General features: G+C 44.8%; 1 protein-coding gene across 1 annotated transcript; it reads right to left on the bottom strand.

Moving 5' to 3' along the window:
- LOC122129275 (interferon-induced very large GTPase 1-like) lies at nucleotides 1–27,919 on the bottom strand. Its single transcript, XM_042704266.1, has 5 exons — nucleotides 27,860–27,919; nucleotides 27,368–27,407; nucleotides 27,036–27,265; nucleotides 25,527–25,664; nucleotides 1–4,635 (listed from the first exon to the last, which is right to left on the bottom strand). Exons 1-5 carry the CDS (start codon nucleotides 27,917–27,919, stop codon nucleotides 1–3), a joined length of 5,103 nt encoding a protein of 1,700 aa, XP_042560200.1.

Genomic DNA, 27,919 nt, shown 5'->3' with positions numbered 1-27,919 from the left:
TCAGTCTGCTTGAGATTTGCCTGACCCCATGTTGAATGATTTCCTCAAGCCTATTCTGGCATGGGTTGGCGTCAACTCTTTCCAGGCAGGTGGAATGTCTGCAGGCAAAGCATCATCATGTTTAGCAAATTCGTCATTATATTTCATCAGAACATATTTCCAGTAGTCTGAGGCCTCCATGCTTGAGTCTCCCGCTATCTCCCAATCGGGGTAGATTTCCTTGTACTGCTTGTAGGCGTGATACTTTCCTTTGGTTTCTAAACTCTTAAATGTCCCATCACTGATCACAGCAGTTGTGCAGATATCAGTTACCAACTTTTGGGAGCCCTCAAACCTGTATCTGCCAAGTCCTTTAGATCGGTGCATGCTGGAGAAGTGTGTTTTGTGGTCCTGACCTCCTGCTTCACAGGGTGTCCCACAGAATGGGCACTGTTCCCCACATCCACACAGTCTGGAGAAAATCAGCTCATGGGGTTTAGAGGGCAGCTGTCTGGTAGCTTCTCGAAGGTCTTCCTGGGACTTGAACTCATCACTTAAGGACAGTTCCATGTCTGAGAGGGAGTCTATGAGGTTCCTAGCAAACTGCTCTGTGTTGGCATTCTTTAAAGTGAGGAAGAAAGTGTCTTCTTGGAAGGCTAGTTGGTCTTTAAGATGAGCACGTATTTTCTGTATGAACATTTTCATCTCTGTGTTCTCCTCAGTCTCCTCTTTGGCATGAGTGATTGCATCAGTCACTTTCTGCACTACGTCAGAGAGATGCTTCATGTTCATTCTTTGCCACTTATCATTCAGGGAAAATGTTCCAATGATTCTGTCCAAGATCCAGCTGTTAACAAATGTTTTGTAATTATGTGTGTATTCTTTGAATTGTTCAAAAGACTCATCTTGAAGCAGCTGTTTTAAAAGGGCAAACTGGAAGTGAGTCCTTGTGCTGTAGTCCAGTCCTTCATCTCCAGTCACCATTGCATCTGCAATATCTGAACCGAGCCTTTTGGTGATGTAGTCCTTAACTGCTGGTGTCAAACAGTCCTGTGTGAATTCTGCAGCTTTCTTCAGGCACTGATCTGTGTCATGGAACACATCCATGAACTCCTCCAGTAACCTTTTCTTGGACTGTTCTAGGCATATCTTAGGGTCACTGTCCATGATGAACCCATCATGCATTTTCTGAAATTCAACTGCTGCTTTCCAGCAGATATGGAACTTCAGCTCACATTCACATTCCTCATTTGGAGAGACTTGTTTATCTTTTAATTTATCATCAATCATGTTGAGGACTTCTTTGATATATGTCTTATGGTAGGTTTTGTTGCTCTTTACTGTATCAGAGACGAAGCTCTCACAATCTTTGATGATGGATTCAAAAAAAAGCTGTGGGTTATTCTTCCAGGTCAAGACATTTTTTATTGAAGAAAACCAACTACTCTGTACTTTAAATGGCTTTTGTCCAGCTGTTTTGAAATGAGTTTCAGTCAGCTTCTTATGGACATTTCCTGATTTTGTCTTAAAGTGGGAGTTTAACTCATGGAGGACCTCCTTCACAGCATCCAGCTTTTGAAACTCTACTAAAGACAGTTCTGCTACCAACTTCTTCCACATTTTCTCAAATTCTCTGTTGAGATTATCATCGGATAAATTTTCCCTTTTCTTTCGACAGGTTTGGACAAGATCCTGAACCTTTTTCTCGATTTTCTCAGTCGTTGTATTCTTGATCATGTTGACTTGTTCCAATCCTTCTTTAATTTCAACTGCCTTCAGCAGAGAGGATTTCAGGGAGCTCTCAGTCTCTCGTCTCAGTGTGCTGACACTGATCTTGAAGTCTTCTTTATATTTCACCACTAAAGCAACACTACTGTTCTTAGTCTTAAAGTACCCCTCTAGGTTTTGATGGATTTTCTTCTCCTCCTCATCCAGTTTCCCTGATGCTTCAGTGTTCATCTCTCTAAGATGGTCTCTCAGATGAGTCTTCTGGTCATCTGCACCTGTCATTCCAAAGTTGGATATTATCGTTTCCTTTTGCAAAAGCCAAGAGTTCATCTCTTTTTGACAAGACCACTCCCATTTATTATACTCAGAGCATAAATTTGTGTATGCGTCAGCCACCAAACTGTTCCTGAAGCTGAAGATGAACTTTTCATATTTCACAGCTTCCCACAAACAATTAGTCCACTTCAGAAACCCCTCTGCATTAATTCTGGCGCTGTTATCAGATGTTTGCAAGGAGTCAATCAAAGTATTCCTGAGTTCATAGACAGCTTCACTGTAGCCAGTATTCACTGGGGCCATTGGGGGAGTTCCATGCCAAAGTCCAGGGATGTAGTGGCTATCTTTGTCAGGATCGTATTCCATCACATCAGTGAACTTTGCATAACGTACTTTCTTCTCCATTTTAGCTGCTGCTCTGGTCATCTCATCCAGCTGCTCCATCAGCTTCTTCCTGTCTCTCATGTTGCTGTCATGAGCAGACATGTCTGACACATTCTGATGCACAAACAGACATCTGGGCTTCTTCCCAACCTCCTTCATCCTGAGAAAGGCATGGACCACAATCTGCAGAATGTCCTTCATCTCTGTGTTGTTCTCCATGGCAATATTGATGATGGTGATGTCACTGAGCCCTATAACCAGTGTTGCTAATTCGTTGTCGTGTTCGTAGCTTGTGTCCAATGCTGCCAGCTCAGGTGATTTTAAGCCCTCTGTGTCAATGATCATAATGAAGTCACACTTGAGCTCAGATCTGAGTTCTTCAGAGACTTTAATCAACAGCATGAAGGCTCCTCTGGTGCATCTTCCACTGCTGACTGCAAACTGCACTCCAAACATGGTGTTGAGAAGGGTGGACTTCCCAGTGCTTTGCACTCCCAGCACAGTCAACACCAGGATCTTACTCTTGGTGTCCACCCGCTGATGAAGCTGAGTCAGGACCTCTTCTATCCACTTCATTGGGATGTTTGATGCGTCTCCATCGACCAGCTCAACTGGGAACCCGTCCAGCAGCATCTGAGCGCACAGAGCAGGTAGGTGCTGGACTTGTTGTCGGGCTGGGTTGTTTTCTGGAAGGGAGCAAGCACACTCATAAAGCTGGCCGAGCTCACGGAAGAAGTGCTCAGGACCCAATGAGCAGTTGGAGATTTGCTCATCTAATTCTGCAATCATCTTATTATTCTGTGGTGTGTTTCTACAGCAGTCTTTGTATTTCTCTCTCAGTGTGGAGAGGTTATGTCTGGAGAGGGTGTCTAGCTGAATCTTCAGCCACTTCAGGAAGTAGAGACGCTGTGTTCCTGACTCTGATATTCCAGCAGTGAATTTCCCCATGGCTTCTGAGAAGGCCTTCTGTTGTTGTTTCTTTCTGAGGGTTTCTTCTTTAATCTTGAGTGAACTCTTGTAACCCTCTATGTCTTTGCCTGCTTTTCGCATTCTGCATCTCTCCTTTTCTAATTGACTGATTTCCTTCCAGATTTCACCATGTAAAGGCAACTGGTCTTTCTTGAATTCCACAACATCCTGAATGCTTCTAGTGATGCCTTCAGCATTTCTTCTGCCATTTGCACACTCAGTGCAGTCCTCATCAACCACCATACCATGACGAGCAACAGCAGCCATGGCTTCCACTTTCATTTTAATTGGATTATTTCCAATGACACCATTCACATGGAAATGGAAAGTTTTTACAAACTCGGCATCATTCTGTTTTTTCTTGATGATCACATTGGTCTCCTTCACCTTGTGTTTTCTGCATGTATCCCTGAGTGTCTTCGTGTTGAAGGTCTTACTCTGAGAGTTAGTGACCAGGAACAGCTCAGCTCTGCTCTCTCTGTTGTTCAGAGTGCTGAGGTCTCCCTCTAGGTCATCACTAAAGATGAAAACTGCAGCTGAAGTCTGACACAGGAAGGACATCTGGGTCTTAAACAACCTGCCATCTCCTCTCAGATTGGCTATGGCCACTGGCTGTGGGAACATGTCAATGTTTGTGTTCCCACAGGGTAGATACCAGCTGACTTCAACCAGACCATCTGAGATTTTCCTGGGCACATCACCACACTCCATGTTATGGTGAACAAATGTGTCGTTGTGCTGATGACGATTACTGAGCAACTTGTTCAGAGTTTGAGATTTGGGCAGACTGCTCTCTCCTAGTCTAACAAAAGACACCATGGGGATGTCCGTTTCTACGATCCTGCCCTCTACAAATGTCCTGTCACCTGCTAGAGAGTGAGGTCTAAACTTTTTCACCAGGTCTCTCATGGCCCACAGCATCAGAGTGCTCTGCTGTGTGTCACAGTTTGGCAAAAGCAAAGGAACAGCAAACTGGCACATGGACATTTTGGAGACCATTTCCTGCTGGAGGAAAGGATCTGAGCAGTGGAAAAGAGCAGTGATCAAATCTAGAGGATTTATGGCATCAGAATCATCATTAGCATCAGTCAAACTATAATCATACATTGGCTGGTCTTGTGCACATTTGATATTTCTTGCATTTAAATTGGACATCATCAGTTTCCTTAAGAATGTCCTTGGTAGCTGCTCCAGACTTTGTGCTGGTTTGTCAGCCACTGTATTACTGTTGATCTCCAGGACTGAGCTGAGTGTGAGTTTCCCTCCATGAAGATCCCCCAGGCCCAAGGTTGACAGCAGCTTAGGAAGGAGGTGTTCTGGGGGTTAAACATATTTGGCATAGTTTGTACTGGGTTACTGGATTGCATTGATTTATGTCTTTGTTCTACTAAACAATAGGTAGATCAATGTAGATTTTGATAGACTGTTTTTGCAGAAAATGTATTTGATTTTCTGATTTTCTTTGTTTGTTTGCAGCCTTGTTACAATCTATACAGAAGTGGTAATGCAGCATTTGCATTGAAATGTGTATTAAGGACAAATATTGATGTAGTTGTCACTGAAGATATTTTCCAACTTTTACTGCCGTATATGCCAGATGTTTGGGGAACACAAATCAGTCAGATAGCTTGGACACATCTCAAATCCAATAAGGTTGCTATCACTATTGTCTGATTCATTACGTCATTGTGCATTGTCTAATTGCACACAAGCAAAATTAACAGAAGGTTTGGTGGATAGGTCCATGTATATATTATAAAATGAATTGTATATTACCTGTCATCATCTGAACAGAAGCAGGTTGGCTCTTTTTCCTCCCGGACACAGTGTAGACTCTAACAGTGTAATCAATTCCTGGTTTCAGGCCTGTGATGACTGTGCTGTATGACTCAGTAGAGATGGACTTTGGGTCAGTCCCTTCACTGTGGTAAGAGACCAGGAAGCTGTGTGGAGTCTGCTCCATCTCAGGAGACACCAGCCAGCTGAGGCTAGCAGATGATGCAGTAATGGCGCTCACAGTCAGATGCTGTGGGACTGGAATCTCTGACACTGGAATCTCTGGAAGGTAGAAGGGTAATAAGGTGTTGCTATTGGTGGTTTAGCATTGCTAGGGTGTTATGATAATCAAGGTGGTTGCTGTGGTGGTTGCTAGGCTGTGACCATGGTAGTTGTTGCTAGGATGTTGTTAGGATAGTTTAGTTGGTTGCTAGGTAGCTGCTAGGGTACTCAGGGTGGGTGCTATGGTAATTGAAGTGGTCGCTATGGCGTTGCTAGGGTAGTCATGGTCGTTGCTATGGGTTGCTAGATTGGCATTAAAGTAGTGGTTGCTAGGATATTGCTAGGGTAATTGAGGTGGTTGCTAGGATGCTGTTAGGGTAGTAATGGTGGTTGTTATGGTAATTGAAGTGGTTGCTATGCTGGCTGCTAGGGTATAAATAGTCATGGTCGTTGCTCAGTCGTCATTATAGTAGTGGTTGCTAGGATGTTGCTGTAGTAATTGAAGTTGTTGCTATACTATTTGCAAGGGCGTTACTAGGGTAGTGACGATTGCTGCTATGGTGGTTGCTAGGTTGAAATTATAGCATTGGTTGCTAGGGTACTTGAGGTACTTGCTAGGGTACTTGCTAGAGTAGTCATGGTGGTTGCTTTGGTAATTGAAGTGGTTGCTATCCCGGTTGCTAGGGCGTTCCTAGGATAGTGATGATGGTTGCTATAGAGGTTGCTCGGGTACTACAGTACTTGTTGCTAGGGTAATTTAGGTGGTTGCTGTGGTAATTGAAGTGGTTGCCATGCTGGCTGCTAGGGTATTCATTGTGGTGGCTAGATAGTCATTATCGTAGTGGTTGCTAGGATGTAGTTAGAGTAATATAAGTGGTTGCTAGGGTGTTGCTAGGTTAGGCTTGGTTGTTGCTATAGTAATTGAGGTGGTACAATGGTAATAGAAGTGGTTGCTAAGCTGGTTGCTAGAACATTGCTAGGGTAGTCATTCTGGTTGCTGAGTGCCACAAAAGCATATATGTTTAAGATTATTTGGAGAAAAAGTGAATACCGTAATTTCCGGACTATTGAGCGCACCTAAATATAAGCCTCACCCACTGAATTTTTAAAAAATACTTATTTTTAACATAAATAAGCCGCACATGTCTATAAGCTGCAGGTGCCTACCGGTACATTGGAACAAATTAACTTTGAACAGGCTAAAATGAATATCAAAAGTAATACAATAGTGATGCATATTATTAGTTTTGCCAGTTACGATAAGTGCACTGTTGCTTTAAGAGGGCACAGTTGCAAGAGTCAATCAGAAATAAGGTAGTTCTTCCTGTTCAGGTAGAACGTTAGATTGAAGACAGACGCTAGTTTGAAACCAGTGAGCTAAAGAACTTGAAGACTGGATTTGTATTGTACATTTTATTTTCTAAAGTGTTTTGAGTTGTGTTCTGTCTACGCCGGTAGACTGTGGTTATTTTGACATTAGTTAAGTTATTGAGAGATACTGAGAAATCGCGTGGAGCTAAGCATCCATGCGGCTCCATCCTAGCTCCACAAAGCCACCGTATACAGTCACAGGTATCAATCCATAAATTAGCCGCGTCATTGTTTAAGCCGCGAGGTTCAAAGCGTGGGAAAAAAGTAGCGGCTTATAGTCCGGAAATTACGGTAGATGGAATAAAGCGTGAAGAAGGAAAATAAAATAGAGATTAGGGTTGCAAAGGGGTGGAAACTTTCCGGAAACATTCCATGGGAAATTAATCTCGGGAATTTTGGAAATTTTGACCATTTATTTTTTGCAAAAGTTACTTAAATGTAACTTAATTTAACTTAACTCAACTTAAATGTAGTTGAAAACAAGACTAGGCAAGCCTAGATCAGCTGGACCCTGGATGCAGCTAGTTGGGAACATTGTCTGCCAGAAACGTAAACCTATGAGTTTCTGTTGTTTTTGAACATCTTTGTCATTACCTAGCATATTGATTACTTGTTACATTTATATTGTTACCATTATTATTAACTATTGTAAACCAAATTTAAAGAATAAATGGATCCCGTCAATATCAAATGCGTCAAATCAAAGTCCAAAGTCCTCTTGTCCGAGAAAGCGCGCTGTATCCATTATCGATTGACAACACAAACAGTTGACTGTATTTATAATTTACAGGAACAAAATTGTCTAACTGCAAAGTGGCTAACGTTAGCTATTCTAAATCTTGCAGCATGATCTTGGTTAAAACAACCAGATTTAATGCAAATTCAGTTGAATTCCAACCCAATTCGATCACATGCACAGATAATTCCCAGCATCCTGTACACTACAGGATGCTGGGAATTGTTATATATTGTCATAGATTGTCATATATGAGAGTTACAAAAAAGGAGAGATGTTACAACATAGAGGGATGGAGGGATAAAAGAGTGAAGAGAGTAGTTGGAAAGGAGAGAAAATGGAATGATACAGAGAGATGAACAATGTGAGAGAGGAGTTGGAGAGGGATGGATAGATAGAAAATATGAGTGGAGGGAAGTTCTGGAGAGAGAATGAGTGAGAGTAGGAAAGAGAAAGGACAGGGGGAGGGAGGAGATGGTTAGAATGATTGATGAATAGAGTGGAAGACAGACATGGCAGGAAGAAAATAGGAAAAGGATGGAAGGGAGGATAGAGGACTTTAAAGTCTGAGAAAGCTGACATCATCATATCAAACTTCTGACAAGTTATCCAAGTTAAAAAAAATCTAAATATGAACAACTTTTGAAATATATTCTAAATTATAGTGTAATTATTTAGCTATATAGCTTACTGTTTATTGTATACACTGTTTATTCATTAACCATTCATATAATTCCTACTGCTCAGATTGTAGGTTGTAATTTGTTTTTCAGGCTTTTGGCTACAGGCAGTGTATGTTGTACTGTGTAGGGGTGCCTTCACCGATCCCGAGTGCGACACGCAAGCTGTCCTGGTCCACCTGGAGTGGTTTAAAGCAGCAATACGGAGTTCTGTTCCAAAACTAGTAAGCTTACTACTTAAAAGGCATGCAAAACCTTGAAATCATCACCAACAGCCAAGTTAAAACTGACAGAAGCTTGCCAACACACGAACCAAGTCTTTTGAAAGTAAAGCTGGCAATGTCATGCGTGTGAAAGATTTTCTTCCATTTTGTAGGGTGTTCCTAGCCTGGATACCAGACCGAACTTAGCCAACACAACATTTGAAGTCGGGAAGTTCGGTCTGGCATTACTCCATTGGGGAGAAATTATCTCCGGACAGAAATGTCCGGACCAATCAAATTATCAAGGCGGGCTTTATACGATGATGGACAGATGATCAACAGTAACGTAATCAACCACGTCATCAACACACGGGTTGAATTCGTTTTCAACAAACATGGCAGCCGCTGGAGAGCTGAAATGTATAGATTCGAGTCCATTTAGACATTGACAGTGCATTCATTTTGAAAGAGGAACAGACAAACGCGATCAAGGCATTTGTCAATCGAAAAGATGTTTTTGCCTTCCTTCCTACGGGATCCGGTAAAAGTTTAATTTATCAGCTGGCCCTGGTCACATACTACGTTGTTCTGATTGGTTGTAGGTAACCAATTGAGTGAAGAGGCATTTTTTCTCCTGGTTCGGTTGAAACACGCCCCATAATCACAGCCCAATGGACCGGTATCAGACTCATATTCTGACTAGAATTATGAGTATGGTATCGTCAGGCTAGGGTGTTCCAGCCCGATACACAGAACTAGATAGGGCATATCCTGGATGGCTAGTGGGGAAGACACTGGTGTTTATCTTTCCTTCACATGACCATATGCTATTAAAATTTATTTGAGGATGGTACCAAAAACTAGTTGCCTATAAAACCATACCTCAAAAAGCGTCAAATGGTTGCATAGTGGACGTTGAACTGTCACAGAAGCTCTCTGCTCCACTCTGAGCTCATGCTTGGACAGCTTGTGTCCACTTTCCACCAGACCTGCTCGATCTACCCAGTCTCATTCGTGGCTGAGTGATACCCTCCGAACGCAGCGCTCCAATCTCAGAGCGGCTGAGAGAAAGTGGCACAAATTTGCCGCACTGGACGATCTTGCAAGCTACCAGACACTGCTGGCCTCCTTCTCATCCAGCATCACTGCTGTTAAAAAGACTTTTTTCAATGACAAAATCAACGGTGCAACTGACGCTCGGAAACTATTCTCCACCTTCAAAACTCTGCTCTACCCTCCTCCTCCTCCCCCAGCTACTAACCTCACTGCTGATAACTTTGCTTCCTTTTTCACAGAGAAAGTGGCAGCCATCGGGAAACAGTTTGACCAACTGTCTCCCCCCCCTAAGGGTGCAACCGTCAATGGCTCATCATTTCCTTCTTTCATCCCTCTCAGCGAGATGAGGTCTCCAAAATCCTAACAGGTAGCCGTCCAACTACATGCCCGCTGGACCCCATCCCATCCAACATCCTTCAAGCCATATCGCCTGCCGTCTTACCGGCAATAACACAGGTGATTAATGCTTCATTTAATTCTGGAACATTTCCTTCTCTTTTCAAAGTGGCTCGGGTAACGCCGCTGCTCAAGAAGCCGTCTCTCGATCCCACTCAGGTGGAAAACTATCGACCGGTCTCACTTCTCACGCTCCTATCTAAAACCATTGAGAGGGCAGCTTCCAAACAGGTCACCGAGTTCCTGTCAAAGAACAATCTCCTCGATCCGAACCAGTCTGGATTCAAAAGCGGTCACTCCACCGAAACAGCCCTGTTGTCTGTAACGGAGGCCTTAAAAACAGCTAGAGCAGCAGCTCAATCCTCGGCTCTCGTCCTGCTTGACTTATCAGCTGCGTTTGATACAACCACCGCATCCTTCTGTCCATACTGTCAAGTATGGGCTTTTCTGGCCAGGCGCACCTCACTGGGTCCTCGTTCAACGTGTCATGGCAAGGTGTTAAAGGTAGATGTAGACGACCGGTTGAGCTTGATAGAAAAAACTCTCAGGATGACGGAGATGAAGTTTGATATGATGAGAATTTTTATTTTCCCAAACGAAGGCCCGAAAGGGCAGAATTAATAATGAAAATATTAAACAAAACAAAAGAGCGAAAAACAAATACTTTGTGATAAGAAAAATAAATGGGCATAATAGCCAAAACAATTTACAGAGTGCTTGCTGGTTCTGCTCCCACCTACCTAAATGCTCTTGTAAGGGCAAATGTTACAGCCAGGATGCTGCGCTCGTCTAGTGAGAGTCGTTTGGCACTGCCGTCTGTGCAAGCATGGCAATCCAGACTATTCTCATTCTCATATCTTGAACAGAGGGCTCTGCAGTATCGATACCCCCCTCAACACCCTCCACCTGTTCAGAAACCAGTGTTTTTTGGACAACATCTTCTAAGGTTCGGATTAGAAATAGAAAAACGAGGTAGAAAAGCAAAAAAGAAGAGCAGGAATGCAACTGCTGTAAGTGCAAGTAAAGCAATAGTCGAAGTGGCAGTTAGGAAGGGAGGTGCTCTTTGAAGAGTTGGGTCTTCAAAAGCTTCTTAAAGGTAGAGAAGGACGCGCCTGCTCTGGTAGTGCTAGGCATTTCGTTCCACCAACGTGGATCTACAAATGAGAATAGTCTGGATTGCCGTACTTGCACAGACATCACGATGCCTCGTAGAATCATGACTATAAATGTGAAACGACTTTGCTCATGATACAAATATTCTCGTATTTATTATATAATATAATTATTTTAATCCGATGATGTCTGTAGAGTTGATGTGAACGCAATCACCAAAGATTTCTCACGAATTCAGCCATTTACCCTTCTAACACTTTTTTAAGGAATCGCATTTCAGAAAACTCTGGCCGATTTACGACTGCTATTTCGCGCTCTGAAAGTCTTCTGAAGTTCAGAAGAAATCCCAGATGAGAAAACTTTCATGAATGCCAAATGTTTTCCTAAATCCACCGGAAGAGGAGTTCAGAAGACATTCCTTCTTAAATTCTTCTCAACTGCGTTCGAGAATGAGGCCCAATCTCTGTCCACAGTACCGTTTTCATATCGTTTTCCAAATGTTTGCCGTCCACACTAACAATAAATGACAATTGTTACACCACTCCTGCCCCTCTCGTTATAGCCTCTCGAGCGCAAGCTACCCCCAGTCAGAGATGGGAAAAAATACATCAAAATGTATTTTGATACAAAATGCAAAATACCCCTCAAATAAATGTATTAAAATAAAATACAAAATACTGGTGCCAGAAAATTTTACAAAATACAATACATGTATTTTGTATTTAAAATATAGGAAATACTTTTTCTGGATTTTCCGTTTTCTCACAATTTGGTATAGCAGAGCATTCAGGTTTGGGCTATACAGTGGCGTAACGTAGTTACCACGGGCCCAGGTGCAGGCTATTATGACGGGCCCTTGTCAGTGGCGTAAGGCAGTGGTTCCCAAACATTGCTGAATATGGGTATACATCAGTATTTTTGGCAATGCGACTTGGCTATTCAGACTATTTAGATTGACATAAATATGTCTATGGGCCCGGCTACGGGCCCCCTAGACCCATGGGCCCAGGTGCGACCAGACTGCTGCACCCCCTATAGTTACGCCCCTGGGGCTATATAATGTACACAAAGCTCTGGTGAACCCCACAAAAAGGAAGAACAGTCACAGAATGGCAGTGTAACTAAGCAAAGCTATTAAAAGACAACAACTTGATTGATTATGTATATACAGGGGCGGAGATCCCATTTCATTGTAGGGGGGGACAATACATGGTAAAATTTCAGAGAGTAATTCCGGGGGGGGGGGGGGGGGGGACGGGACATGAAAAAATTGCTTTCACGAGAGCTAGCATAACTTAGCTGCTAAATATCGAATTCTCAATAACATTTACAAACAGAAATTCGAAGTCATTTTGAAATCCTCTAAACGGCATTAAATGTACTAACATAAAATATCTACTCACAGACAAATAATGTCAAAAGTTCAAGAGAACTTGATGCTCAAAATAAGTTCTAAAACAGTTCAATTTGACCTATCAATAAGCCCCGCCAATATTTACTGTTCCTAACTCGGACAAGTTATCAGAGCTGACTGGAGTTTACAATGGCAGCTATCAGTGTCAAAACGATATCACAAGAGGCTCTAGACAACTTTTGGAGACAAAATAACCTGATTTCGTCTAGAAGCCATCAAAAGGGCCTTCATACGGCAATGGAGGGATATGCATAACATTTAAAACTAGATATGGTGGATAACAAGCTTACATTTTAGGCGAGAATTTACAGATTACACAATACAAGAGGGAGAAGCCTCATCTCACGGTCATCACGATTGTAGATAAATATATCCAATACCAGCATTGTTCATGCACCGCAGGGAAAGATTAAATTAATTTACCTTCAGTTAATTTAACTAATCTGGAGAGGCACTGAGATGTAGACGTACGTTTATTAACTAGCATTAACCTGCCCCTGACAGGTTCCCCCCCGTCCCCCCCGGGATCTCCGCCTATGTGTATATATATATATTTTTGCAGGCAGCAGCTGTGTGACTCATGTTTTCACAAAACAGGGCTCTCAAGGCAAACTTTATGGCTTCCGGGAGGGCTCGCCCCACCGTGCTTTTGTCATACAGTACGTAATTGCGTATAAGGACGTCATACGGCTTTGATCAAGTCATATTCTGTGCGTTCAGTGCAACAACTCGATTCGCTCTTTGAAAGACGTGACACTCCTTCTCTAGATCAGATTATTGCTGTGCCTCAAAAAGCTTCAACAACACAGATCAATCATAAATAACACAGATCAATCATGAATAACACAGATCAATCATGAATAACAGATCAATCATAAATAACACTTCAGGGAATCATTCTCCCCTTCCTGATATCTCACCTGTTTTCATCTGAACAGTAGCAGACTGGCTCTTTCCTCCATGTTGGAGCTCAGTGTAGACTCTAACAGTGTAGTCAGTTCCTGGTTTCAGGCCTGTGATGTCTGCGCTGCATGACCCAGTAGAGATGGACTTTGGCTCAGTCCCTTCACTCTGGTAAGAGACCAGGAAGCTGTGTGGAGTCTGCTTCATCTCAGGAGACACCAGCCAGCTGAGGCTAGCAGATGATGCAGTGATGGAGCTCACAGCCAGACGCTGTGGGACTGGAATCTCTGGATGGATAAAAAGGTTTGTCATGAAATAAATAAATAACAATCACGCAAATTGTGCTAATTGCTGTACGAAGACCTCCTGAAAGGTCTCTGTGAAAATTGAAGATGTTTGGTTGCAACATCATATTTAATCACTATGCTGAATGTATGTGTTGATTGACAGATAAAGTATGGATCCACATCCATTTTCTAGAGCAGGAGTGAATTAATGTGACCTAATCATGTGTACATGTTGCCTCAGTATGGGCCGCTGTCCACCATATTTACTACACTTTGGCCTGTGGACTCTCCTTCTCTAGATCATATTATTGCAGCCAACTGTACCGACTAGTGCTGTGCCTCAAAAAGCTTCAACAACGCAGATCAATCATAAATAACACAGATCAATCATAAACAGGGGCGACTTGTCCATAAGGGCAATTGGGGCGACGCACTGCCTAGGGGAAAAGAAAGAAAGAAAAAAAAAAACCTCCTGATGTATAAACGCAATATCCTTGTAAGTCGCGAAATGACATGTAAATTTAAATGTAATAATTTTTTTTCTGTCGGATTCTACCACTAGACCGTCTGATCTGCCTCTGTATGTCATTGTCGAATCAGGTAACAGTCAGGCAAAAGTGGTGCTTCAAATGGCCCCGCCCCTTCTGGGGCGATTTGGGGCGAAATGAAAATCGCCCCAGACCTCTCCCATTGACTCCCATGTTAAATCCATTTTTTTCACAAAACAGAGCTCTCAATGCATTCTCTATGGCTTCCGGGAGGGCTCGCCCCTCCATGTCGTGTCATAAGTAATGGACGTAAAAGCCTATACGAACGTCATACAGTTTCGACGGAGGCATATTCTGTCAAGATGGCTGCCCTGTTCAGTGCAATAACTGGATTCGCTCTTTGACAGAAACTCCTTTTTAGTCGGTGTAAATTGACAAAAAAAACAATTAGGACTTCCTAGACCAAATGTATCCATTCAACAGGTTTCTACAAAGGGAGGGAAATCCTACATCCAAGAATTGGAACGAAAGAAATTGCGGTCGTGAAGTGGCTAACGCGGTCTGTATTTCATATACCACTCTGTCACTTTTCATAGGTATCACAGTGTGTTTCACAGTTCGCTTCTTGCACTAACACTGAATGATTTTTTATGTGATGACTTATTTTGCTTTTGTAAGCCAATACTTTCAAGATCAGTCAATAAATATTGTTGTTTTTGACTTATGTTACCCCTTCTTTATGATGTTACTGGACATATCATGTGTCCTGTTAAGCTATGTTACATCATACAACATTTGAGACACGTGGATAATGAAAAAGTGGGATAATTTAATGTGGAGCCACATCATGTTTGCTTATGAAGGCTCCTGGATGCAACTTTCTTCCATAGCTTTCCACCTGTAACTTGCTACTCTAGCTATGTAGCAAGAGGGGACATATTACTGTTGTGTGCTGCCAATAGTGGACAAAAAGGTATTGCTGTATGAGTTAATCAGCTAACTTAATGTACCTACTGAATGGGTCGCCTTAATCATTATCAAAAAAATTGCCCCCCCTGAGAATTTTTTCAAGAGCCGCCACTGATCATAAATAACACTTCAAGGAATCATTCTCCCCTTCCTGATACCTCACCTGTCTTCATCTGAACAGAAGCAGGCTGGCTCTTTCTTCCATGTTGGAGCTCAGTGTGGACTCTAACAGTGTAGTCAGTTCCTGGTTTCAGGCCTGTGATGTCTGCGCTGCATGACCCAGTAGAGATGGACTTTGGCTCAGTCCCTTCACTCTGGTAAGAGATCAGGAAGCTGTGTGGAGTCTGCTTCATCTCAGGAGACACCAGCCAACTGAGGCTAGCAGATGATGCAGTAATGGAGCTCATAGTCAGACGCTCTGGGACTGGAATCTCTGGAAGTGTTGATCTGGTAGCCTCTGCAAATAATAAAAAAAAAAAAATTATGAAAAAACACCCAAGGTTTTTCAGTGATAGTATGATGATATTGATATATATATATAGTCTAGTTATTATCAATATTGAAATGGCTATGCCCGTCCAGTATCAGGCAGAGGCTAGCAGATGATGCAGTGATGGAGCTCAAAGTCAGACGCTCTGGGACTGGTATCTCTGGATGGATTAAAATGTTTGTTGTTAAAGAAATTGATAAAATGTACGATAATTTTGCTAACTGCTGTATGGACACATCCTGAAAGGTCTCTGTGGAAATTGTAGATGTTTTGATGCAATATCGTATTTAATCTCTATGCTGAATTCACATGACGATTGACAGATAAAGTGGGTATCCAAATGTATTTCTAGGCCAAGAGTGAATTAATGTGACCTAATCATGTTTACATGTTGCCTCAGTTTGGGCCGTTGTCCACCATATTTACTACACTTTGGCCTGTGGACACTCCTTCTCTAGATCAGAGTTCCTTATCGCAGTTCACTGCGATATAACAGTATGGTACATGACACTGGTCATGAGCCTAAATCGAAGCATTTATCCATTCACGCCTAAAAGGCCGCGAGATCTGTCAGTGCGCACTCCTGAGCCCGCCCCCTCAGGAGTCTATATCTTAGATTGCGCATCAGATCTCTGTCTCTTTGAAAACTTCGCAAGAAACGAAGTGCCAGATCCGAGTGTATCCTCTACGCTACCAAAAGTCAAAGAGTTTTTTGTGCTTTTGCTCTCTACGGGTTGGTGAGTTATCCGGGTTCTTTAACCCTCACTAGCTCAGGACGCTGCAAAATTCGTTGGCTCAACTTAATTTTGGAAGTAGTAGCTGCTATCCTAGCTGCCTAAGTTTCTGACTAGCCTGCTAGCTTGCTAACAACGTGTTCGTTGCTGATAGTGTGCTTGTGTTTTAATACTTTCTTCTACTTTCAGATTAAAAAAGATGTCCAGACACTACCCCGACTGCGGGCACACCCGTGTCAAGGGTGACCGCCACCGTCGGTGCGTGACCTGCCTCGGCAGGGACCACGCAGTGGTCGCGCTCTCGGGCGATGACCCTGTCTGTGCCATCTGTGCTAGCCTCACGCTAGCTAAGGCTACCAGGCGCCTTGCGCTCTGGAAGCGCAAGGACGCCGAGGGGGCTGCACCGGCTCCATCCGGGGCTAACGCCCCTGTAGGACCGAGTGCGCCTCCAGCCGTGGGCTCTGTGAGTGAGAGCAGCCGCCTTGCAGCTGCAGCTCCACTCTTGGGCCTCTCCCCGTCACCGCCGCCTGCCAGCCCTGGGGCTGCGGGCTGCGAAGCGGAGGAGCTTCCACCGGGCGGTGTCCTGCCCGAACTCGAGCTGGACATCAGCCTGGATGATGATAGTCTGCTGGACTACTCCGATGAGCACAGCTCAATCGCAGAGGCAATGCAGACAAGCCAGGACGTTAAGACGCGGGTGGATACACCCCCTACTTCGTCACGGATTCTGGGCCAGCAACTCCACGAGGTTGCGCTGAGAGCAGCCAGCTGCCTCGGGCTCCCTCTCCCTCCCCCTCCCAGTGTGCGGTCCTCGCTGCTGGACGGGGAGTTTTATGCTGGCCCCGCCGCGCCAGTTCCCAGCTGCATCCCCTTCTTTGAGGAGGTGCACGAGGAACTGCAGGCGACATGGGCGACCCCCTACTCGGTGCACCTCACAGGCACTGGCGAGGGTGATAGGTACCGCGGTGGCTACCCAGAGGTCTCTGTGGCTATCACTGGCTAAGCTCTCAGACAGAGAGAAAGCACCACTCCTCGACGCCCCGGTCTCTGTCCAGGGCGTCTTCGGTGAAGCAGTGGTCACAATGGCTGCCAGGTTCGAGGAGCAGCAAAAGAGCAGAGAGGTATTCCAGGCTTGGATGCCTCGCCCGGGGAGACGTCCTCCTCAGGACACACCACACCCGCACTGAGCCTGAAGCGAAGCGGGTTCCGCTCGCCAGCTCCTCCAGCGAAGGTGCCCACCAGGCGAGGCTGGCAGAGACACCCCTTCCGCCCTCCAGCTCAGCCTGCAGCACAGCAGCAGCCAGCTGCGCGCCCTGCCCAGGGCGCAGCCCAGGCCCCGCGACAGCACTCCGCTCGCCGCGGGCGGGGCAGAGGTAAGCCTCAGGCTTCCTGATGGTGACATTCAGCCAATGGTCACACAGGGGGGAGCGGTGGAGCCCACACCGCCTCCACAGAAATCAACCTGGCTGGTTGTGCGGCGAGTTGGCACGCATGCGCAGTCTCACCATGGGTGCTAAGAACGATCACAAAGGGTTACGGGCTGCAATTCGCCCGTCCCCCTCCGCCATTCAGCGGAGTGATCCAATCTGTGGTGCAGCGAGAGCAGTCTCACTTCTTACGGGAAGAGATAGTCTCCCTGCTCAGAAAAGAAGCGATAAGCATAGTTCCTCCCGAGGAGGAAGCTTCAGGCTTCTACAGCCGTTACTTCCTGGTCCCAAAAAAGGACGGGAATTATCGGCCAATATTAGATCTACGTGTGTTAAACAAAGCACTCATGCCGCTACGGTTCAGAATGCTGACCCCACGCCGGCTTGTGCAGTTTATAAGGCCAAACGATTGGTTTATCACGATAGACTTAAAAGACGCATATTTCCACATTCCGATCCACCACAGACATCGGAGATATCTGAGGTTTGCATTCGGAGGAATAGCGTACCAATTCAACGCACTCCCATTCGGCCTAGCTCTAGCGCCGAGGATATTCACAAAGTGCGTAGAAGCAGCCATCGCCCCATTACGTCTACGCGGCTTAGGCGTATACAATTATTTGGACGACTGGTTAATAGCTGCTCATTCAGAGGCTGCAGCGGTGCAGGACGGCCATCTAGTGGTGGCGCACCTGTATCGACTGGGCTTTGTGATAAACAGGGAAAAAAGCATTCTGTGCCCAAAGCAAATCACACATTTCCTAGGCATGATTCTAGACTCCACCTCCATGGAGGTCAGGCTGTCTCAAGAACGAATAAATGCCATCAAAACATGCGTGCGCCAGTTCCGACTGGGACAGTCAGTCTCGTCGCTGTGCTGCCAACGCCTGTTAGGAATGATGGCGTCAGCCACTATCAGACCTGTTCGAAAACAGGCGGAACACCTGCTGCCCGCTCTGGTTCTCGCTAGGGGGCGACAACCCCCCACTAGGCATAGACGCGCTGGGCCACCAGTGGCCAGCTCTACGCCTATATGCTTTTCCCCCGATCCCGCTCCTCCAGCAAGTGCTGTGCAGGGTAGCGGACGAGGGCAGAGAATTGATATTGATAGCCCCCCACTGGCCCAATCAGCCATGGGCGGCAGATCTAGTCAATATGTCAGTGCAGCAGCCTTAGGAGCTGCCTCTGCGGAGAGACCTCCTAACGCAGGCGCACAGGACAGTGTGGCACCCCCATCCGGAGTGGTGGCGTCTCAGAGCCTACGTGTGTTAAACAAAGCACTCATGCCGCTACGGTTCAGAATGCTGACCCCACGCCGGCTTGTGCAGTTTTTAAGGCCAAACGATTGGTTTATCACGATAGACTTAAAAGACGCATATTTCCACGTTCCGATCCACCACAGACATCGGAGATATCTGAGGTTTGCATTCGGAGGAATAGCGTACCAATTCAACGTACTCCCATTCGGCCTAGCTCTAGCGCCGAGGGTATTCACAAAGTGCGTAGAAGCAGCCATCGCCCCATTACGTCTACGCGGCTTACGCGTATACAATTATTTGGACGACTGGTTAATAGCTGCTCATTCAGAGGCCGCAGCGGTGCAGGACGGCCATCTAGTGGTGGCGCACCTGTATCGACTGGGCTTTGTGATAAACAGGGAAAAAAGCGTTCTGTGCCCAAAGCAAATTACACATTTCCTAGGCATGATTCTAGACTCCACCTCCATGGAGGTCAGGCTGTCTCAAGAACGAATAAATGCCATCAAAACATGCGTGCGCCAGTTCCGACTGGGACAGTCAGTCTCGTCGCTGTGCTGCCAATGCCTGTTAGGAATGATGGCGTCAGCCACTATCGGACCTGTTCGAAAACAGGCGGAACACCTGCTGCCCGCTCTGGTTCTCGCTAGGGGGCGACAACCCCCCACTAGGCATAGACGCGCTGGGCCACCAGTGGCCAGCACTACGCCTATATGCTTTTCCCCCGATCCCGCTCCTCCAGCAAGTGCTGTGCAGGGTAGCGGACGAGGGCAGAGAATTGATATTGATAGCCCCCCACTGGCCCAATCAGCCATGGGCGGCAGATCTAGTCAATATGTCAGTGCAGCAGCCTTGGGAGCTGCCTCTGCGGAGAGACCTCCTAACGCAGGCGAACAGGACAGTGTGGCACACCCATCCGGAGTGGTGGCGTCTCAGAGCCTGGCACCTGAGAGGTGCAGGCTCATAGCGTCAGGCTTGTCGGATGCGGTGGTGGCTACAATACAGAGTGCCCGAGCCGTGTCGACACGGGCTCTGTATACGCTGAAGTGGCGCAGTTTTGAGCGGTGGTGTGCTGCGCGTCAGCATGACCCCATTAACTGCGCGCTGGGTATTATTCTAGAATTCCTACAGCAGTTGTTTGATGAGGGGAAGGCGGCTTCCACTCTCAAAGTGTACATGGCTGCCATTTCAGCCTGCCACGCAGGCATTAATGGCAGTTCTCCTGGCAGTCACCCGCTAGCGTCACGCTTTATGGCGGGGGTGAGACGGCTCAGGGTGCCAGAGAGACACCTCATACCCTCTTGGGATCTGCTAGTGGTGTTACGTGCTCTCACAGGGCCTCCATTCGAGCCCCTGGAGACAGTTGACGTAAAGTTTGTCTCTTTAAAGACTGCGCTGCTGCTGGCGTTAACGTCAGCAAAGCGCGTTGGTGACATGCAAGCCCTGTCAGTCAGCCCATCGTGCATTCAGTTCTCGATCGCTGGTGACAGAGTGGTTATGCGACCTAATGCTGCTTACACACCTAAAGTGGTGGTAACCCCATGCCGCAATCAGGTGATTGAATTAGCAGTTTTCTCGCCTCCTCCTTTTGAGTCAGCAGAGGAGGAACGTTTGAATAAGCTCTGTCCAGTGCGTGCTCTCCGCTGTTACGCAGAGCGCACTAAAGCTTTCAGACAGTCAGATCAGCTATTTGTGTGCTTAGGCACACGTGCAAAAGGCAGACCTCTATCAAAACCGAGCCTCTCCCGTTGGATAGTAGAGGCTATCGTGTTGTCTTATAAGAGCTTGTCTTTAGATCCCCCGGAGAAGTTGCATGCGCACTCTACGCGGGGGGTCTCGTCTTCCTGGGCCTTGCTAAAGGGCGTCTCAGTGGAAGATATTTGCAAAGCTGCAAGCTGGAGTTCTTGCCACACTTTCATTAGGTTCTACAGTATATGTTAGATGTGGCTGAACCTCGGTTACTTACGTAACCTCTGTTCCTTAAGCAGGTACCAGATATAACAAAGTTGGCGTGTACAGTGTGACCTTGGTTTGATTTTCTTGCTCAGTTTTCATTCCAAGACAGAGATCTGTATCATGTACCATACTTTTATATCTGGTTCCTGCTTAAGGAACCGAGGTTACGTAAGTAACCGTGACGTTTTGCCTCCAACTGTACAGACTAGTGCTGTGCCTCAAAAACTTCAACAACACAGATCAATCATGAATAACACAGATCCATCATGAATAACACAGATCAATCATGAATAACACAGATCTATCATGAATAACAGATCAATCATGAATAACAGATCAATCATAAATAACACTTCAGGGAATCATTCTCCCCTTCCTGATATCTCACCCAGGGATGGATTACCGTACGGGCCCAGGCCCAGGGGCCCATGAGCTCAGGGGGCCCCTAAGCCAGAGCCTCTGCGTGAAGTCGCTGTTATGTATCTCTTATTTGTGGTTACAAGAGTACCTTATGGTATATATGCCCTTGAAATGGCTATTTTTGGGGGGGAAATCGTCAGTAGCAATCTATAACACAATTATATGCTTATCCTAAAATAACCTATAGAAACTATTAAAAAAACAAATCAATTAAATTAATAATTTCTTATTTTCTTTGTTATTTTTGTTATATACAGATATGCAATGATGATTGCTTGGCAATATTTATCTTGTTGTCCAATGTCAAGTCTCTATTTGATCATGTGACGAGATGATACGATATAGCTAGTTTAGGTGCAAAATCTGAACGTCAAGACCGACAAGCTGTCTGAGCACAGCCAGAGGCACAGCACACCTGCAAGTCGAACGACGCCTTTCAAACATAAAAGTGGTAATGCATGATTTGCTTTTTCAATGCACAGTATAGCAGCCAAATGGGTTGCTACAGCTAAATGTGTTTGTCACTCAATGTGTAATGTCCCTGTTGTACACTGGGTGTTGCTGTTCATTGCACAGGTGTTTTTAGGCATATAGGTAAGAAGCCTACTGTTGTGGTCAGGTGTTGACCCCGGAAGGGCAAATGGCTTTGACCGCTATACCGCGAAGGTTTGAGCGAGTAACATGTCGTTGCTCTGCGTTTTAATGGACAATCGTACAATAAATGGAGAACTGTTTAACGAAAGCAAGACATGTATGGACTTTATCCCGCTGACGGTAATCATCTTTAAACTGATCTAAGCGCTTCAACCAGGTCAATTTGGAAAAGGATCACTCGGCTGTTGCCCTGTCACATGGAATGTCAGAAACAAAAGCAGGGCAGTGCACACCTCAACGAAGGTGGATGTTACGGAGTGATAATCCACAATCAGCGTCTTGGCAAATTGGGGGAGAGAGGACTGCTGAGCAATCTCTGCTCTAAAACAGGCCCTGAATGATAGGAGTTGTTTTGGAAACGTTATAGCTATGTCCCTGTTGTAGTGGTCAGACAGACATTTAGCCTTGTCATATAGCTCATCATCGCCTGCGAGCTGATGACCACTACAACTGGGACATAGCAATAACGTTTCCTACACAACTGCTATCATTCAAGCTGCCATGCCCCTATTTAACAGGTTGTTATAATTAAGGAGTCAGGTCGCCGCCAAGCGCCTGTTTCATTGTGTATGTATGTTAAGCTGCTGTGTGTCCCGCCATACCAAATCATGCCTTTCATCAGTGTTTTGAAGAACGCTTCAGCACTTTGACCGTCTGTTTACGTTACCGCGTGTCAGAGCTCTATCCATGTTTCTGTCAGCTTTCTCTTTGACCTCTTTTTCCCAATACAATAGCCAAAGTATCTAAATCGACCGTAAAATCCAACACATTGTTGGTCAAATATATAAAAATGCCTACTGGTGTTTGTGTGTGCGTGTGCGTGTTTTGCGGGGGGCCTTTAACATGTCCAGGCCCAGGGGCCTATGGTTTCATAATCCGTCCATGATCTCACCTGTCTTCATCTGAGCAGAAGCAGGCTGGCTCTTTCCTCCATGTTGGAGTTCAGTGTAGACTCTAACAGTGTAGTCAGTTCCTGGTTTCAGGCCTGTGATGACTGTGCTGCATGACTCAGTAGAGATGAACTTTGGCTCAGTCTGTTCACTCTGGTAAGAGACCAGGAAGCTGTGTGGAGTCTGCTTCATCTCAGGAGACACCAGCCAGCTGAGGCTAGTAGATGATGCATTGATGGAGCTCACAGCCAGATGCTCTGGGGCTGGAATCTCTGGATGGATTAAAAAGTTTGTCATGAAATGAATTAATAATAATTACACTAATTGCTGAATGAAGACCTCCTGAAAGGTCTCTGTGAAAATTGTAGATGTTTTGATGCAATATCATAATTAATCACTATGCTGAATGTATGTGTTGATTGACAGATAAAGTGTGGATCCACATTTATTTTCTAGAGCAGGAGTGAATTATTGTGACCTAATCATGTGTACATGTTGCCTCAGTATGGGCCTCTGTCCACCATATTTACTACACTTTGGCCAGTGGACACTCCTTCTCTAGATCATATTATTGCAGCCAACTGTACCGACTAGTGCTGTGCCTCAAAAAGCTTCAACAACGCAGATCAATCATAAATAACGCAGATCAGTCATAAATAACACATATCAATCATGAATAACACAGATCTATCATGATTAACACAGATCAATCATAAATTACTCTTCAGGGAATCATTCTCCCCTTCCTGCTATCTCACCTGTCTTCATATGAACAGAAGCAGGCTGGCTCTTTCCTCCATGTTGGAGCTCAGTGTAGACTCTAACAGTGTAGTCAGTTCCTGGTTTCAGGTCTGTGATGTCTGTGCTGCATGACTCAGTAAAGATAGACTTTGGCTCAGTCCCTTCACTCTGGTAAGAGACCAGGAAGCTGTGTGGAGTCTGCTTCATCTCAGGAGACACCAGCCAGCAGAGGCTAGCAGATGATGCAGTGATGGAGCTCACAGCCAGACGCTCTGGGACTGGAATCTCTGGATGATTTTAAATGTTTGTTGTTAAATAAATTGATAAAATGTATGATCATTTTGCTAACTGCTGTATGGACACCTCCTGAAAGGTCTCTGTGGAAATTGTAGATGTTTTGATGCAATATCGTATTTAATCTCTTTGCTGAATTCACGTGACGATTGACAGATTAAGTGGGTATCCACATTTATTTCTAGGCCAAGAGTGAATTATTGTGACCTAATCATGTTTACGTGTTGCCTCAGTATGGGCCTCTGTCCGCCATATTTACTACACTTTGGCCTGTGGACTCTCCTTCTCTAGATCAGAGTATTGCTGCCAACTGTACAGACTAGTGCTGTGCCTAAAAAAGCTTCAACAACACAGATCAATCATAAATAACACAGATCAATCATGAATAACACATATCAATCATGAATAACACAGATCTATCATGAATATCACAGATCAATCAAAAATTACTCTTCAGGGAATCATTCTCCCCTTCCTGATATCTCACCTGTCTTCATATGAACAGAAGCAGGCTGGCTCTTTCCTCCATGTTGGAGCTCAGTGTAGACTCTAACAGTGTAGTGAGTTACTGGTTTCAGGCCTGTGATGTCTGCGCTGCATGACCCAGTAGAGATGGACTTTGGCTCAGTCCCTTCACTCTGGTAAGAGATCAGGAAGCTGTGTGGAGTCTGCTTCATCTCAGGAGACACCAGCCAACTGAGGCTAGCAGATGATGCAGTAATGGAGCTCATAGTCAGACGCTCTGGGACTGGAATCTCTGGAAGTGTTGATCTGGTAGCCTCTGCAAATAAAAAAAAAAGAAATAATTATGAAAAAACACCCAAGGTTTTTCAGTGATAGTATGATGATATTGATATATATATATAGTCTAGTTATTATCAATATTGAAATGGCTATGCCCGTCCAGTATCAGGCTAACCAGCCACCTCACAGTGTAGGCACTTCAAATACAACAAAACATGTTTTATATAAAGCCCTCCACAGACAAATCTGTTTTTGACACCGATTACTCTTCCTCCATGTTTACCATAACTTCAAACACAGATTCCACAACAATATTGAACATGATCTGTTTTATGATATAGCTATTCATTATGTATAATTGTTTTCTTAAATGCAAAGATTTCTAGGAACATTTTACAAATAGGAAAAATGTATAAAAACATACAGTTCAGTTAGAACAATTATATAGCAATTCTTTGTGGTTGTATTTTTTTTTTCAATATCTCAAGTGCAGATTTAATATATGAAGTGAATCTCCCTCCCACCAACCTACCCTAACCCCATGATAATGCAGAGACAGACAAACACATGGACGTGACATGACACAGATGGACTTGCACAGATGCTAGGGGATCAGAAGAGAATAGAAATATATATATTGTTGTCCTCCATGGACTATGGACCCCCTAGCAGCAGGACCCAAGAAAGCCCCCCCCCCCGCCCCATGGGTTAGATGCTCTGCTGAAATGTCATTCTCTAGTGTGGTATGCTTACAGAACTCCTGGTGCTGCATGACGTGCTTGACAGTGATACATCTGACATTTTATATCATAGTATAGTCCCACTAACAAAATGAAACAGACAACATTAGAAGACACTGCTGTGTTATATTGTCTGTTGCCTGTGATAGATGCAATCCACTACAGTTAGACTGGCATAGAATTCCACTACTGTGCATTCAATATATTGTATGTTGTAACTATCTGCATACCTTTGGTGACTGAAGAAGGAGGAGTCCTTTCTCCATGTTGAAACTCTGGCGCTGGAGTCTGGCCTCTGCCAGCTGTGCTGTGAAACTTGGGCCCAGTCCCCTCACTCTGGAAACCTGGGAGTCCTGGTTGAGTCCAATCTATCAGAGAGGGATGAGCCAAGCTGGGGACCAGAGGTGCAGCGCTCGCAGATCTCACTGTGGATGCCTCTGGGACTCCATACCCTTGCCCTGCACACAAACACATGTTAGTGTAAACAGGCCTGGGAGATATACTACAGCGGATTCATCCGATCCGCTCCGTTTGTGTAAACGCATTTTTTCTTGACACGGCCCTGTGTATATGCAATAAAAAAAGTACCGGATCCAAAAATGAATCCGGATTCAGGCAATCCAGGCTTCGTGTAAACGTGGCCTTACATGAAACACCTACCTTTTGCAAAGTGGTCTGTGCGCAGGTTATGAAACTACCAAATGAATGTGCCCTAGTCATCAAGATAGCTCATGTTATGAAATGACCATACCATAGCTCTATGCACTTCTGTTTTCTGCATATAATAGATTAGAGCCCATTAGTGATTACTGTAAGGTAGTCTGGGACATAAGGTATCAGTCGGCTATATGGTAAATAGGAACTTGTTCACAGGTATGGCACAAGTGAGGTGGGTAGCTTGGGAGACTGTGGGCTTCATTTTAACGATCTAAGCGCACGGTCTGAAGCATGTGGCACGATTGCTTTTACAGTTCGATCCCACTTTTGCTAGTTTAATGGCGGGGGAAAAACTGTGCGTCCCTGTATGTGTAACAAGCAGTTGTGCACCCACCTACAAAGACGTAATATTACTATCTTGATAATGAGCCCTTAAAATAACAGTGAATTACAGCGCCATTGACTTCAGACCAGGTTTTTGTTGGTCAATTGCTTTCCGCTGTCTGAGCAATGTGCCTGAACACACCTAATTTTAAGATGAACACACCCATGGGCACTGATGGGTGCATCTGCTATTAAAACAACGTGGGCGCTGGATGGGAAAAGGTCAACATTGCCAGTCTGAAACTAGCAAAGACCCTTGCATCGACACTTTGCACCGGGTATATTTTTTATTTACATACGCTTTTGCATAAATGTGCCCAAGGCATTTGAAATTTGTTTCACAAAATGAGAAAATTGCTCTCATGATGTGCACACATGATTAGGTGGTGTGACGGTTGAACAAGTAATTTAGAGATTTAAAATTCTGATCTGTGTCAAAGCAACTGTGAAAAACTGCAAGACTGCAAGCACTCCCATCACAGAAATAGAGCTGTATGCCATCACAGATCAAGGTGCTTTGACGGTGTTATAAACAGTTGTTGTGACAATACTCTAAAATACCTGCAGTGTCCGATCATGACATGATGAGTTTTAAATCACAGGTATACAACACAGATGTGACTGAAGAAAAGCTCTGTAATTGACTCTTGATCAGTGGTTGTGAATGACATCCCACCTGTTATTACATATCCCCCAACGCATGGGCTCTGGCGACCATCTTCACTGAGGGTGGCCACAGTAAAGTGGTACTTCTCTCCTGGAAGAAGCCTGGTCACCTCCAGACCCAAACCCACCACCAACTCTTGGCCTCCACTCCAGTTGACTCTGTATCTGTAGTTTCCAGGAGCTCCCTCTGGTGGTGACCACTTCAATGTGATGGAGTCAGCCCGCACCGAGGAGAAGTTGACCCACCGAGGTGGAGGAACACCTGGGAAGGGCATTTGAAGGTTGTTGGGAAATGCCAAATTTCGAATTAAAACAAGGCATCATATGTAGAATTATACATTTATAACCAAAAGCTAAAGTATACCTTCTTTTAGGGGTGATGTGGGCTGCCTGCACTGAAAACTCTGCACAATACAAAAGAGAAGAGGATTTCAAAAGGTTATTAGACAAACAAAAGAATGGTCAACCAAATTACATTATCTAAAACTTTTACTGATACTTTTCCTGACAAAGGGCTTAATACATACCTGACCTGATTCTTGATATAAATTGACTATATCATGTCCTCTATGAACTTGAATGGAGCACTGTGAGCAGATTACAGTGTTGTCAGTCCTGCAGTAAAATTCCAGCTCTCTATGATGCTGTGGACAGAGTCCCTGGTTTTGTAACTGAAGCCTCTGTTGACCTGGGCAATTGAAGAGGTCCTGCGGCTGGGTTCTCTGTAGACCTGGTTGGTCTGAGGAGTTTTTCAGATAGTTTCTCTGTTGACTTGGAACATTTGAAAAGTTCTGATCCTGATGGCGTTGTACATATGGAGTATTTGAGAGGCCCTGTTGCTGGTTTCTTTGCAGACCTGGAGAATCCAAGAGGTCTTGTAGTTGTTCTCTCTGCAGAACTGTAGAATGTGACACAT

Source organism: Clupea harengus, unplaced genomic scaffold (assembly GCF_900700415.2).
Source record: "Clupea harengus unplaced genomic scaffold, Ch_v2.0.2, whole genome shotgun sequence".
In the NCBI taxonomy this organism is placed as follows: Eukaryota; Metazoa; Chordata; class Actinopteri; order Clupeiformes; family Clupeidae; genus Clupea; species Clupea harengus.
Note: the sequence above shows the minus strand (reverse complement) of the source record. Positions and strands in the feature narration are given on the sequence as shown.